This window comes from Salmo salar, unplaced genomic scaffold (genome assembly GCF_905237065.1).
Source record: "Salmo salar unplaced genomic scaffold, Ssal_v3.1, whole genome shotgun sequence".
NCBI classification, from domain to species: domain Eukaryota; kingdom Metazoa; phylum Chordata; class Actinopteri; order Salmoniformes; family Salmonidae; genus Salmo; species Salmo salar.
Genome location: NW_025548415.1, coordinates 22741 through 36911, shown reverse-complemented (window position 1 = coordinate 36911; position 14171 = coordinate 22741). Strand labels below are relative to the sequence as shown.

The 14171-nt window shown below is 44.9% G+C and overlaps 1 protein-coding gene across 1 annotated transcript in view; it reads left to right on the top strand.

Annotated features, from left to right (window-relative positions):
- The window catches only part of LOC106597034 (protein NLRC3-like), a 41436-nt gene that overhangs the window by 19776 nt on the left and 7489 nt on the right, over positions 1–14171 (top strand). The window contains 2 exon segments of the mRNA XM_045712360.1: positions 12319–12485; positions 12587–14170. Coding sequence (XP_045568316.1) covers positions 12319–12485; positions 12587–14170 — 1751 coding nt within the window.

Sequence of the window (14171 nt, the reverse complement as noted above, 5' to 3'; positions counted from 1 at the left end):
CCTGTCAAATACATTTTCAATAAATAAAATGAAAAGTTATGGAATGTATTTATGTGTCTCTGTGAGTTGGTCTTTAATAAATGTGATTATTTCAATGTAACATCATATACTATACATTATAATCAGTCTGTTTTGGGTTCTGCAGAATCATTGTCTATCATTGGTTCCCCATCCTATCATGTTACCATAATAACACAGATATGACCCGTCCAGCGTCCTTCTGCCGAACCTGGTTGTTGTCCCACTGCCCTCTGCTGGTAGCACTGCAAAACATCACTCAATCACATCACATTAATACAAATCCACTTTTACCAGATACAATATGAATTTATGGGCTGAACACCTGCATGAAGTGTATGAAGACTTTATATGACATAAATATCAACATATAATATAAAAAACCTATACGTGTTGAACGCGTCGACTGTGTTGAAATGGGAAGTAGCCAACATTTTATAAGGAAGTAGAGAAATAACGGCCGAAGAAACATGTTTGAGGTTTGTAGCCTTTTACAATTTAATATAGAAAAGTGTTTGAGAAGTTAGACTATTGTAGAGAGAGGTGATTTAGGGGGTTAAACATCCGCAGAATTGTAAAGTTATTACAATATTGATTTCAACTTTCAAGAATAATAATTGTAGGCTTAAATGTTGATTTATATTGATTAGCCTAATTAATATGATGTGATGTTATAGGCTATGAGGTAGTGAGTTGTTGTTATAGGTGATTGATTGCACATTATCGTGATTTTCTATCCGATGATCCCCAACACAGTCGACACTTTGCGTTGTTTCAATTCCTGAAAGACGACGTGCGTCGGAATTTTGTAAATCTGTCGCTAAAGAAACTAGTCCGTCTCGTCAAGTCGGTCAAGTAAAAGTGACATGCAACAATTGTTACATAAACGATGTAAATGTTGACTAAATCAGGGTTTCCAAAAGTCGGTCTGGCTCTGAATTACCTGAATTTGAAACTCGTTGTCGTTCCAAAACGTTTTGCAACGGTTTGGTACGGTGTGCACTAAGTAGTACACCCCAGCTCATGCACAATCAAACGGACTTGCCAGACAAACCAATGTGTCCATTTTTGGACATTTTCTTGCATAACAAAGCAATGCGTGTCACCTTGTAGGCTACTACTAAACCAGAACAAGAAACGATGGTGTGTAGGCTGTATTCTCTTAAAGGGTTAGGAAGAAATATCTGTCAGCTGTTTTAACTTAAGCTCCCGAGTAGCGCAGCGGTCTAAGACACTGCATCAATACATAGCCGGGTTCGATCGCGGGCTGTAACTGTCCGTGATCAGGAGACCCATAGGGCAGCGCACAATTTGGCCCAGCGTCGTCTGGGTTAGGGGACTTAATGTTACATAAATATGAACATATAATATAAAAATATACGTGTTGAACGCGTCGACTGTGTTGAAATGGGAAGTAGCCAACATTTTATAAGGAAGTAGAGAAATAACGGCCGAAGAAACATGTTTGAGGTTTGTAGCCTTTTACAATTTAATATAGAAAAGTGTTTGAGAAGTTAGACTATTGTAGAGAGAGGTGATTTAGGGGGTTAAACATCCGCAGAATTGTAAAGTTATTACAATACTGATTTCAACTTTCAAGAATAATAATTGTAGGCTTTTATGTTGATTTATATTGATTAGCCTAATTAATATTTGATGTTATAGGCTATGAGGTATAGAGTTGTTATAGGCGATTGATTGCACATTATAATGTCTACTACCGTCTTTCAATGTAAAGTAGATGTCTATAATGTATTTTAGTTGTGTGTGGAGCCCATGTAGACAGCTGTTGTTATGGACTGAGGGGATCCAACCAGGTAGACTAGCTAATGGAGATCCAGGTCAAAGTAATAACAGATTGGACTGTAAATGTTTAAATGCAACATGAAGTCTCTGTTTAAACTCTGACCACAGACCGTAAAAGTGTTGTCATTGTTATTGGTTCTTCAATGTTCAGAAATATTGACTGTTCTGTTATTTCTTATTGTAGCTGAGTGAGCTGTGACTTACATCTAAAATGAGTCTCTCTGGGGAGAGAGAGGAGGAGACCACTGCCTCTAAAACAAGTCTCTCTGGGGAGAGAGGGGACCACTGCCTCTAAAATGAGTCTCTCTGGGGAGAGAGAGGAGGAGACCACTGCCTCTATAACGAGTCTCTCTGGGGAGAGAGAGGAGGGGACCACTGCCTCTATAACGAGTCTCTCTGGGGAGAGAGAGGAGGGGACCACTGCCTCTAAAATGACTCAAGACACCAGTTCTAAGAGGTAAGTGATTAATTGTAAATATATACAGTTCTCTTAAAGCTAGATTCCTTAACGGTGAAACCATCCGTTTGGGATGTTACAACAACAAAGATGTTACTACAAACAACGAACACAGTTTTCTTTCCCTCTCGGACATCGTTGCACACGCTGCCGGATGCTCTTCTCCCTCCGGTGTCAACAAATCACTGTTAATCAGATATGAGGAGTTAGAGAGTCAAATGTGGTCAACTCTGAATCAGTAGCGGTGCGTGGGTAAAATCACTGGGGGAGGCAGCCATATTAAAACCCATGTGTTGTGATCATTTCATTGTGTGCTCTATAACCTGTTAATTCATATGCCTTGACACTGTGATATATAGGACTAAAGGCTGAGACATTAAGACACAGTGATATATAGGACTAAAGGCTGAGACAATAAGACACACTGATATATAGGACTAAAGGCCTAGACAATAAGACACTGTGATATATAGGACTAAAGGCTGAGACAATAAGACACAGTGATATATAGGACTAAAGGCTGAGACAATAAGACACAGTGATATATAGGACTAAAGGCTGAGACAATAAGACACAGTGATATATAGGACTAAAGCCTGAGACAATAAGACACAGTGATATATAGGACTAAAGGCCTAGACAATAAGACACCGTGATATATAGGACTAAAGGCTGAGACAATAAGACACAGTGATATATAGGACTAAAGGTCTAGACAATAAGACACAGTGATATATAGGACTAAAGGCCTAGACAATAAGACACAGTGATATATAGGACTAAAGGCTGAGACAATAAGACACAGTGATATATAGGACTAAAGGCCTAGACAATAAGACACAGTGATATATAGGACTAAAGGCCTAGACAATAAGACACAGTGATATATAGGACTAAAGGCTGAGACAATAAGACACAGTGATATATAGGACTAAAGGCCTAGACAATAAGACACAGTGGCAGAATAAATTCAACCACACCTTTGTTTTATCACAAAACCAGATAGAAACCTCTGTCCAGTGAAATCCACAAAGCATATTGCATGTAACAAACAGTTACATGACCTACAGCATGGTCAAGGTAATGTTTCTGACATTTTCTGACCACTGAACAACTATTGATTTAGAACCACAGAGAGTTACAGCAAGTCACAAAGAAAACAGGAGCTGCTTCCACTGTTCCAACACCAGTTCAACCAAAAATAATCACATTTTGATAAACTCTATTAGGTGAAATACCACAGTGTGCCATCACAGCAGCAAGATTTGTGACCTGTTGCCACAAGAAAAGGTCAACCAGTGAAAAACAAACACCATTGTAAATACAACCCATATTCATGTTTATTTATTTTCTCTTTTGTACATTAACCATTTGTACATTGTTATAACACTGTACATAGCCATAATGACATTTAAAATGTCTATTCCTTTGAAACGTGTGAGTGTAATGTTTACTGTTCATTTTTTATTGATTATTTCACTTTTGTTTATTATCTATTTCACTTGCTTTGGCAATGTAAACATATGTTTCCCATGCCAATAAAGCCCCTTGAATTGAATTGAATAGATGTCCTACATGTATAGAGACAGAGGGGGCGCTGTTTCGCTCACTCAGATGCTTTCTCCTCTGAGATACATTTAGCTTCTTGTGAATTGAAGGAACATTATGAAACGCAGAGAGACGAAAGATCAATGGTTTTATGTTTTGTATTTTTTTTTGCCATCCATGAACACCTGCCACTGCTCTGAGTTCAACTCGGGATACCCAGTACCACGAGTGGCTCATCTTTTAGCCAGGTACATCTCTATGGCAACGAATCCTTCAGAACAAACCTAAGTGTTATACTATGAAGCAAGCTACAGCTACATCTACTCAGGCATTTATAAAGCTAGCCACCTTCAGTTAGCCAGCTTCAGTTAGCCAGCTTCCATTAGCCAGCTTCCGTCAGCCCGCTTCAGTTAGACCGCTTCAGTTTAGCCAGCTTCAGCTAGCCAGCTTCAGTTAGCCAGCTTCCGTTAGCCCGCTTCAGTTAGACCGCTTCAGTTTAGCCAGCTTCAGCTAGCCAGCTTCAGTTAGCCAGCTTCCGTTAGCCCGCTTCAGTTAGACCGCTTCAGTTTAGCCAGCTTCAGCTAGCCAGCTTCAGTTAGCCAGCTTCCGTTAGCCAGCTTCAGTTAGCCCGCTTCAGTTAGCCAGCTTCAGTTAGCGTCACATTCCAGGTCAAGCTTCATCCATACTACGACGGTGGAAATTGCTCACCCGCCTGCCGCTATTAAAGCCAATTTCTGCTTGATCTGGCAATGTGGTATACGGTTCGGAGGATCAGCCAGAAGAGGACTGGCCACCCCTCACAGCCTGGTTCCTCTCTAGGTTTCTTCCTAGGTTCTGGCCTTTCTAGGGAGTTTTTCCTAGCCACCGTGCTTCTACACCTGCATTACTTGCTGTTTGGGGTTTTAGGCTGGGTTCCTGTACAGCACTTTGAGATATCAGCTGATGTAAGAAGGGCTTTATAAATACATTTGATTTGATCAGTTAAGCAATTGTGGAGCCTCCATAGGCTTGGAGGCCAAATTGAGCTTTGTATGGCTCCGTATAGCTCCGCATTGACATGATTGGTTGATGGTAGGTGGAGGCGGGAGGTTTAAACTTCCTGATCAACAGTTCTGCTCAACTCAGCAAAGTGAAGAAGTATGAATGCCCTGTCTTCTGGTCAATGCAGACGGCGGATTGACCACGCAAAGCCTTTTCACTCTAGCAGGCTTTTAACTGCTTGTGAATGAGGCACATTGCTAGTCGAACATAGAAGGTTTTGGTAGGCTTTCATTGTAAATAAGAATTTGTTATTTTTTATTTATTTTTATTTCACCTTTATTTAACCAGGTAGGCAAGTTGAGAACAAGTTCTCATTTACAACGGCGACCTGGCCAAGACAAAGCAAAGCAGATCGACACATAAAACAACACAGAGTTACACATGGAATAAACAAACATACAGTCAATAATACAGTAGAAAAAAGGCTATATACAGTGTGTGCAAATGAGGTAGGATAACGGAGTTAAGGCAATAAATAGGCCATGGTGGCGCAGTAATTACAATATAGCAATTAAACACTAGAATGGTAGATTTGCAGAAGATTAATGTGCAAGTAGAGATACTGGGGTGCAAAAGGAGCAAGATAAATAAATAAATACAGTATGGGGATGAGGTAGTTGGATGGGCTATTTACAGATGGGCTATGTACAGGTGCAGTGATCTGTGAGCTGCTCTGACAGCTGGTGCTTAAAGCTAGTGAGGGAGATATGTGTCTCCAGCTTCAGTGATTTTTGCAGTTCGTTCCAGTCTTTGGCAGCAGAGAACTGGAAGGAATTGGCTTTGAGGGTGACCAGTGAGATATACTTGCTGGAGCACGTGCTACGGGTGGGTGCTGCTATGGTGACCAGTGAGCTGAGATAAGGCGGGGCTTTACCTAGCAAAGACTTGTAGATGACCTGGAGCCAGTGGGTTTGGCGACGAGTATGAAGCGAGGGCCAGCCAACAAGAGCGTACAGGTCGCAATGGTAAAATCAAATCAAATCAAATGTATTTGTCACATACACATGGTTAGCAGGTGTTAATGCAAGTGTATCGAAATGCTTGTGCTTCTAGTTCCGACCATGGTGGGTAGTATATGGGTCTTTGGTGACAAAACGGATGGCACTGTCATAGACTGTATCCAATTTGTTGAGTAGAGTGTTGGAGGCTATTTTGTAAATGACATCGCCGAAGTCGAGGATCGGTAGGATGGTCAGTTTTACGAGGGTATGTTTGGCAGCATGAGTGAAGGATGCTTTGTTGTGAAATAGGAAGCCGATTCTAGATTTAATTTTGGATTGGTGATGCTTAATGTGAGTCTGGAAGGAGAGTTTACAGTCTAACCAGACACCTAGGTATTTGTAGTTGTCCACATATTCTAAGTCAGAAGCGTCAGAAGTAGTGATGCTGGATGGGCGGGCAGGTGCGGGCAGCGACTGGTTGAAGAGCATGCATTTAGTTTTACTTGCATTTAAGAGCAGTTGGAGGCCACGGAAGGAGAGTTGTATGGCATTGAAGCTCGTCTGGAGGTTTGTTAACACAGTGTCCAAGGAAGGGCCTGAAGTATATAGAATGGTGTCGTCTGCGTAGAGGTGGATCAGAGAATCACCAGCAGCAATAGCGACATCATTGATGTATACAGAGAAGAGAGTTGGCCCGAGAATTAAACCCTGTGGCACACCCATAGAGACTGCCAGAGGTCCGGACAACAGGCCCTCTGATTTGACACACTGAACTCTATCAGAGAAGTAGTTGGTCAGCCAAGCGAGGCAGTCATCTGAGAAACCAAGGCTGTTGAGTCTGCTGATAAGAATGTGGTGATTCACAGAGTCGAAAGCCTTGGCCAGGTCGATGAATACGGCTGCACAGTAATGTCTCTTATCGATGGAGGTTATGATATCGTTTAGGACCACGAGCGTGGCTGAGGTGCACCCATGACCAGCTCTGAAACCAGATTGCATAGCAGAGAAGGTATAGTGGTATTCGAAATGGTTGGTAATCTGTTTGTTAACTTGGCTTTCAAAGACCTTAGAAAGGCAGGGTAGGATAGGATAGATATAGGTCTGTAGCAGTTTGGGTTTAGAGTGTCACCCCCTTTGAAGAGGGCAATGATCGTGGCAGCTTTCCAATCTTTGGGAATCTCAGATGATATGAAAGAGAGGTTGAACAGGGTAGTAATAGGGGTTGCAACAATTTCGGCAGATAGTTTTAGAAAGAGAGGGTCCAGATTGTCTAGCTCGGCTGATTTGTAGGGGTCCAGATTTTGCCGCTCTTTCAGAACATCAGCTATCTGGATTTGGGTGAAGGAGAAATGGGGGAGGCTTGGGCGAGTTGCTGTGGGGGGTGCAGTGCAGTTGGCCGGGGTAGCGGTAGCCAGGTGGAAAGCATGGCCAGCTGTAGAAAAATGCTTATTGAAATTCTCAATTACAGTGGATTTATCGGTGGTGACAGTGTTTCCTAGCCTCAGTGCAGTGGGCAGCTGGGAGGAGGTGCTCTTATTCTCCATGGACTTTACAGTGTCCCAGAACTTTTTTGAGTTTGTGCTACAGGATGCACATTTCTGCTTGAAAAGCTAGCCTTAGCTTTCCTAACTGCCTGTGTATATTGGTTCCTAACTTCCCTGAAAAGTTGCATATCATGGGGGCTAATGCAGAATGCCACAGGATGTTTTTGTGCTGGTCGAGGGCAGTCAGGTCTGGAGTGAACAAAGTGCTATATCTGTTCCTTGTTCTACATTTTTTGAATGGGGCATGCTTATTTAAGATGGTGAGGAAGGCACTTTTGAAGAATAACCAGGCATCCTCTACTACCGGGATTAGGTCAATATCATTCCAGGATACCCGGGCCAGGTCGATTAGAAAGGCCTGCTTGCTGAAGTGTTTTAGGCAGCGTTTGACAGTAATGAGGGGTGGTCGTGTGACCGCAGACCCATTACGGATGCAGGCAATGAGGCAGTGATCGCTGAGATCTTGGTTGAAAACAGCAGAGGTGTATTTGGAGGGCAAGTTGGTTAGGATAATATCTATGAGGGTGCCCGTGTTTACAGCTTTGGGGTTGTACCTGGTAGGTTCACTGATAATTTGTGTGAGATTGAGGGCATCAAGCTTAGATTGTAGGATGGCTGGGGTGTTAAGCATGTCCCAGTTTAGGTCACCTAGCAGCACGAGCTCTGAAGATAGATGGGGGCAATCAGTTCACATATGGTGTCTAGAGCACAGCTGGGGGCAGAGGGTGGTCTATAGCAAGCGGCAACAGTGAGAGACTTGTTTCTGGAAAGTTGGATTTTTAAAAGTAGGAACTCGAATTGTTTGGGTACAGACCTGGATAGTAAGACAGAACTCTGCAAGCTATCTCTGCAGTAGATTGCAACACCGCTGACTTGCCTAGTTAAATAAAGGTTAAATACAAAAATAAAGGCTCTGCATGGTCAATCTGACGTCTGCATTTGCCGTGCAGCATTTTACGGTGATACGGCCTCTGCAGAAGTCAGTGCGTTCATACTTCCTGTTCTTCGAGGAGCAGTGCAGAGCTGTTGTCAAGGAAGTGAGTTTGTGTTTATACAGTACCTCCCGCCCCACCTACCGTGAACCAATCATGTCAATGTATTAATCATATAGCTCTGCAATCTTTAAATCGGTTATCTTCCTCAAATGAATGGGAGGATGACCAAATCTGTGTGAGAGGAAGGGTATCTGATTTCATTGGTCCTCAACTAGTGGCTCAGACATTTCATTCAGGATAAGTGGAGTTAGCCCTGAGTTAAGAACAACAAAGAATATCTAGTTAACAGAAGAAAAGAAAGAGAAAATCAGGACAGAAGAAAAAGTATATCAAAGTGAAACAGTTCTCTAAAGACACAAGAGACAATAATACAAGAAACAACACTTCTGTAGCTTGTCAACTATGTGTCTGTCTATCCCTGTTCTCTACTCTCTGCACAGGCCATACAAACGCTTCACACCGCGTGGCCGCTGCCACTCTAACCTTGTGGTCCCAGCGCGCACGACCCACGTGGAGTTCCAGGTCTCCGGCAGCCTCTAGAACTGCCGGTCTGCAGCCAACAAGGCTGAGTTCATCTCAGCCTATGCTACCCCTCCAGTCCCTAGACTTCCTGGCGCTGACGGAAACATGGATTACCACAGATAACACTGCTACTCCTACTGCTCTCTCTTCGTCTGCCCACGTGTTCTCGCATACCCCTAGAGCATCGAGCCAGCGGGGTGGTGGCACTGGAATCCTCATCTCTCCCAAGTGGACATTCTCTCTTTCTCCCCTGACCCATCTGTCTATCTCCTCATTTGAATTCCATGCTGTCACAGTTACCAGCCCTTTCAAGCTTAACATCCTTATCATTTATCGCCCTCCAGGTTCCCTTGGAGAGTTCATCAATGAGCTTGACGCCTTGATAAGTTCCTTTCCTGAGGATGGCTCACCTCTCACAGTTCTGGGTGACTTTAACTTCCCCACGTCTACCTTTGACTCATTCCTCTCTGCCTCCTTCTTTCCACTCCTCTCCTCTTTTGACCTCACCCTCTCACCTTCCCCCCCTACTCACAAGGCAGGCAATATGCTTGACCTCATCTTTACTAGATGCTGTTCTTCCACTAATCTCATTGCAACTCCCCTCCAAATCTCCGACCACTACCTTGTATCCTTTTCCCTCTCGCTCTCATCCAACACTTCTCACTCTGCCCCTACTTGGATGGTATTGCGCCGTCCCAACCTTCGCTCTCTCTCTCCTGCTACTCTCTCCTCTTCCATCCTATCATCGCTTCCCTCTGCTCAAACCTTCTCCAACCTATCTCCTGATTCTGCCTCCTCAACCCTCCTCTCCTCCCTTTCTGCATCCTTTGATTTTCTCTGTCCCCTATCCTCCAGGCCGGCTCGGTCCTCCCCTCCTGCTCCGTGGCTCGACGACTCACTACGAGCTCACAGAACAGGGCTCCGGGCAGCCGAGCGGAAATGGAAGAAAACTCGCCTCCCTGCGGACCTGGCATCCTTTCACTCCCTCCTCTCTACATTCTCGTCTTCTGTCTCTGCTGCTAAAGCCACTTTCTACCACTCTAAATTCCAAGCATCTGCCTCTAACCCTAGGAAGCTCTTTGCTACCTTCTCCTCCCTCCTGAATCCTCCTCCCCCTCTCCCCCCCTCCTCCCTCTCTGCGGATGACTTCGTCAACCATTTTGAAAAGAAGGTTGACGATATCCGATCCTCGTTTGCTAAGTCAAACGACACCGCTGGTCCTGCTCACACTGCCCTACCCTGTGCTTTGACCTCTTTCTCCCCTCTCTCTCCAGATGAAATCTCGCGTCTTGTGACGGCCGGCCGCCCAACAACCTGCCCACTTGACCCTATCCCCTCCTCTCTTCTCCAGACCATTTCCGGAGACCTTCTCCCCTTCCTCACCTCGCTCATCAACTCATCCTTGACCGCTGGCTACGTCCCTTCCGTCTTCAAGAGAGCGAGAGTTGCACCCCCTTCTGAAAAAAACCTACACTCGATCCCTCCGATGTCAACAACTATAGACCAGTATCCCTTCTTTCTTTTCTCTCCAAAACTCTTGAACGTGCCGTCCTTGGCCAGCTCTCCTGCTATCTCTCTCAGAATGACCTTCTTGATCCTAATCAGTCAGGTTTCAAGACTGGGCATTCAACTGAGACTGCTCTTCTCTGTGTCAAAGAGGCTCTCCGCACTGCTAAAGCTAACTCTCTCTCCTCTGCTCTCATCCTTCTAGACCTATCTGCTGCCTTTGATACTGTGAACCATCAGATCCTCCTCTCCACCCTCTCCGAGTTGGGCATCTCCGGCGCGGCCCACGCTTGGATTGCGTCCTACCTGACAGGTCGCTCCTACCAGGTGGCATGGCGAGAATCTGTCTCCGCACCATGCGCTCTCACCACTGGTGTCCCCCAGGGCTCTGTTCTAGGCCCTCTCCTATTCTCGCTATACACCAAGTCACTTGGCTCTGTCATATCCTCACATGGTCTCTCCTATCATTGCTATGCAGACGACACACAATTAATCTTCTCCTTTCCCCCTTCTGATAACCAGGCGGCGAATCGCATTTCTGCATGTCTGTCAGACATATCAGTGTGGATGACAGATCACCAGCTCAAGCTGAACCTCGGCAAGACGGAGCTGCTCTTCCTCCCGGGGAAGGACTGCCCGTTCCATGATCTCGCCATCACGGTTGACAACTCCCTTGTGTCCTCCTCCCAGAGTGCTAAGAACCTTGGCGTGATCCTGGACAACACCCTGTCGTTCTCCACTAACATCAAGGCGGTGACCCGATCCTGTAGGTTCATGCTCTACAACATTCGCAGAGTACGACCCTGCCTCACACAGGAAGCGGCGCAGGTCCTAATCCAGGCACTTGTCATCTCCCGTCTGGATTACTGCAACTCGCTGTTGGCTGGGCTCCCTGCCTGTGCCATTAAACCCCTACAACTCATCCAGAACGCCGCAGCCCGTCTGGTTTTCAACCTTCCCAAGTTCTCTCAAGTCACCCCGCTCCTCCGCTCTCTCCACTGGCTTCCAGTTGAAGCTCGCATCCGCTACAAAACCATGGTGATTGCCTACGAAGGGAACGGCACCTCCATACCTTCAGGCTCTGATCAGGCCCTACAGCCAAACAAGGGCACTGCGTTCATCCACCTCTGGCCTGCTGGCCCCCCTACCTCTGAGGAAGCACAGTTCCCGCTCAGCCCAGTCAAAACTGTTCGCTGCTCTGGCACCCCAATGGTGGAACAAGCTCCCTTACGACGCCAGGACAGCGGAGTCAATCACCACCTTCCGGAGACACCTGAAACCCCACCTCTTTAAGGAATACCTAGGATAGGATAAAGTAATCCTTCTAACCCCCTCCCTCCTTAAAGGATTTAGATGCACTATTGTAAAGTGGTTGTTCCACTGGATATCATAAGGTGAATGCACCAATTTGTAAGTCGCTCTGGATAAGAGCGTCTGCTAAATGACTTAAATGTAAATGTAAATGTTAACCTGCCTAAATGAAGAGTTTAGAGTTCGACTAGCCATGTGCAACACACAGTTATAAGCCTACTAGACTTAGCAGCGGGAGTATACACCATCATAGTATGGGTGAAGCCGGACCTGGAATGTGAAGCTAACTGAAGCTGGCTAGCTAACTGAAGATGGCTAGCTAACTGAAGATGGCTAGCTAACTGAAGATGGCTAGCTAACTGAAGATGGATAGCTAACTGAAGATGGCTAGCTAACTGAAGATGGCTAGCTAACTGAAGATGGCTAGCTAACTGAAGATGGCTAGCTAACTGAAGATGGCTAGCTTTATAAAAGACAGAGTAGATACCACTCAGTGCTGCTGTTTTCCCAATTGTGGATTCATTTAAAAAGAAACATCTGGATTTATACAGCAGAAGGTCCATTATACAGTTGTTAAAATGAAGTTGATGAGATATTGATGAGGTGATCTGTCTCCCTGTTTTGTTCAGTGTCCAGAAGCCCAGAGCAGAGTCCCCTACAACCAGCCTGCTATCAATGAAGAGTGATCAGCCACCTGCTTTCAGCCAGGAACCATTTCCAGATGACAATAAGGAAGTGGAGAGTTTGGACAGTGAGGATCCATTAAAGATCCCACACAACCTTCTGGACAGAAGAAGTAAGACTGTATTTCATACAATATTACAAAGAACGGTACAAAGGCCCTTATAAAACACATACACAAACTTATGAGTCCCAACTCTCATTGTTTTCCTACAGGTCAAACTCTGCTGACAGTTCAACAAGACATTAAGGCTAAACTGAAACACAAGTATCAACACATATCTGAAGGAATTGGACACTATGGAAACCAAAGTCTGTTAAAGGACATCTACACAGAGCTCTACATCACAGAGGGTGGAAGTGGAGGGCTCAATAATAAACATGAGGTTAGACAGATAGAGATGGCATCCAAGAAACAAACCACACAAAAGACACCAATCAAATGCAACGACATCTTCAAGCCTTTACCTGGACAAGACAAACCTATCAGAACTGTGCTGACAAAAGGAATCGCTGGCATTGGAAAAACAGTCTCTGTGCAGAAGGTCATCCTTGACTGGGCAGAGGGAAAAGCAAATCAGGACGTTCATTTCATGTTTCCTCTTCCTTTCCGTGATCTGAACCTGAAAAAGGACCAATACAGTCTGATGCAACTTCTTTCCCACTACTTCCCAGAGCTGAAAGAGATTGACAGCATTGAAGATGGTGAAACCAAAACTGTTTTCATTTTTGATGGTCTGGATGAGTGTCGACTTCCTCTAGACTTCAAAAACAATGAGAAGTGCTGTGATGTCACGAAGCCAACCTCAGTGGACGTGCTGCTGACAAACCTCCTCGAGGGGAATCTGCTTCCCTCTGCTCTCCTCTGGATAACCTCAAGGCCTGCAGCAACCAATCAGATCCCTCCTGAGTGTGTTGACCAGGTGACAGAGGTACGAGGGTTCAATGATCCACAGAAGGAGGAGTATTTCAGGAAGAAAATCCCAGATCAGAATCTGGCCAATGATATCATCAAACACATGAAGACATCAAGGAGCCTCCACATCATGTGCCACATGCCAGTCTTCTGTTGGATATCAGCCACTGTCCTTGAGATGATACTGAAAGAGGCAGAGAAGGATGAAGTCCCCAAAACTCTGACCCAGATGTACTCACACTTCATGCTCATCCAAACCATTGTGAAGAACAAGAAGTACAACAAAGCAACAGAGACAAACCCAAAGGACCTGTCTCAGTCAGACAAAGAGATGATCCTGAAACTGGCAAAGCTGGCTTTCCAACAGCTGCAGAAGGGCAACCTGATCTTCTATGAGGAAGACCTGAGAGAGTGTGGCCTTGATGTCACAGAGGCATCAGTGTACTCAGCATTGTGTACAGAGATCTTTAAAGAAGAATCTGGGTTGTACCAAGAGAAGGTCTACAGCTTTGTGCATCTGAGCATTCAGGAGTTTCTAGCAGCAGTGCATGCTTTAGAATCATGTCTGGACAAGAAGGAAAATGTTTTCTCCCCCAATAATGATGATGGTGATGATTACGATGCTGATGATTATGAGTATTACGATGATTTTGAGGATTACGATGATGAGTCAATCCAGTTGTCTGACTTACTCAGGAGCGCAGTGTACCAGGCCTTGAAGAGTGAGAATGGACACCTGGACCTGTTCCTCCGCTTCCTTCTGGGTCTCTCACTGGAGTCCAATCAGAATCTGTTACGATGCCTTCTGACACAGACAGGATGTACGACAGAGACCAATGAGAAAACAGTTAAGAGAACAGTCGGGTACCTTTCATACAAGATCAA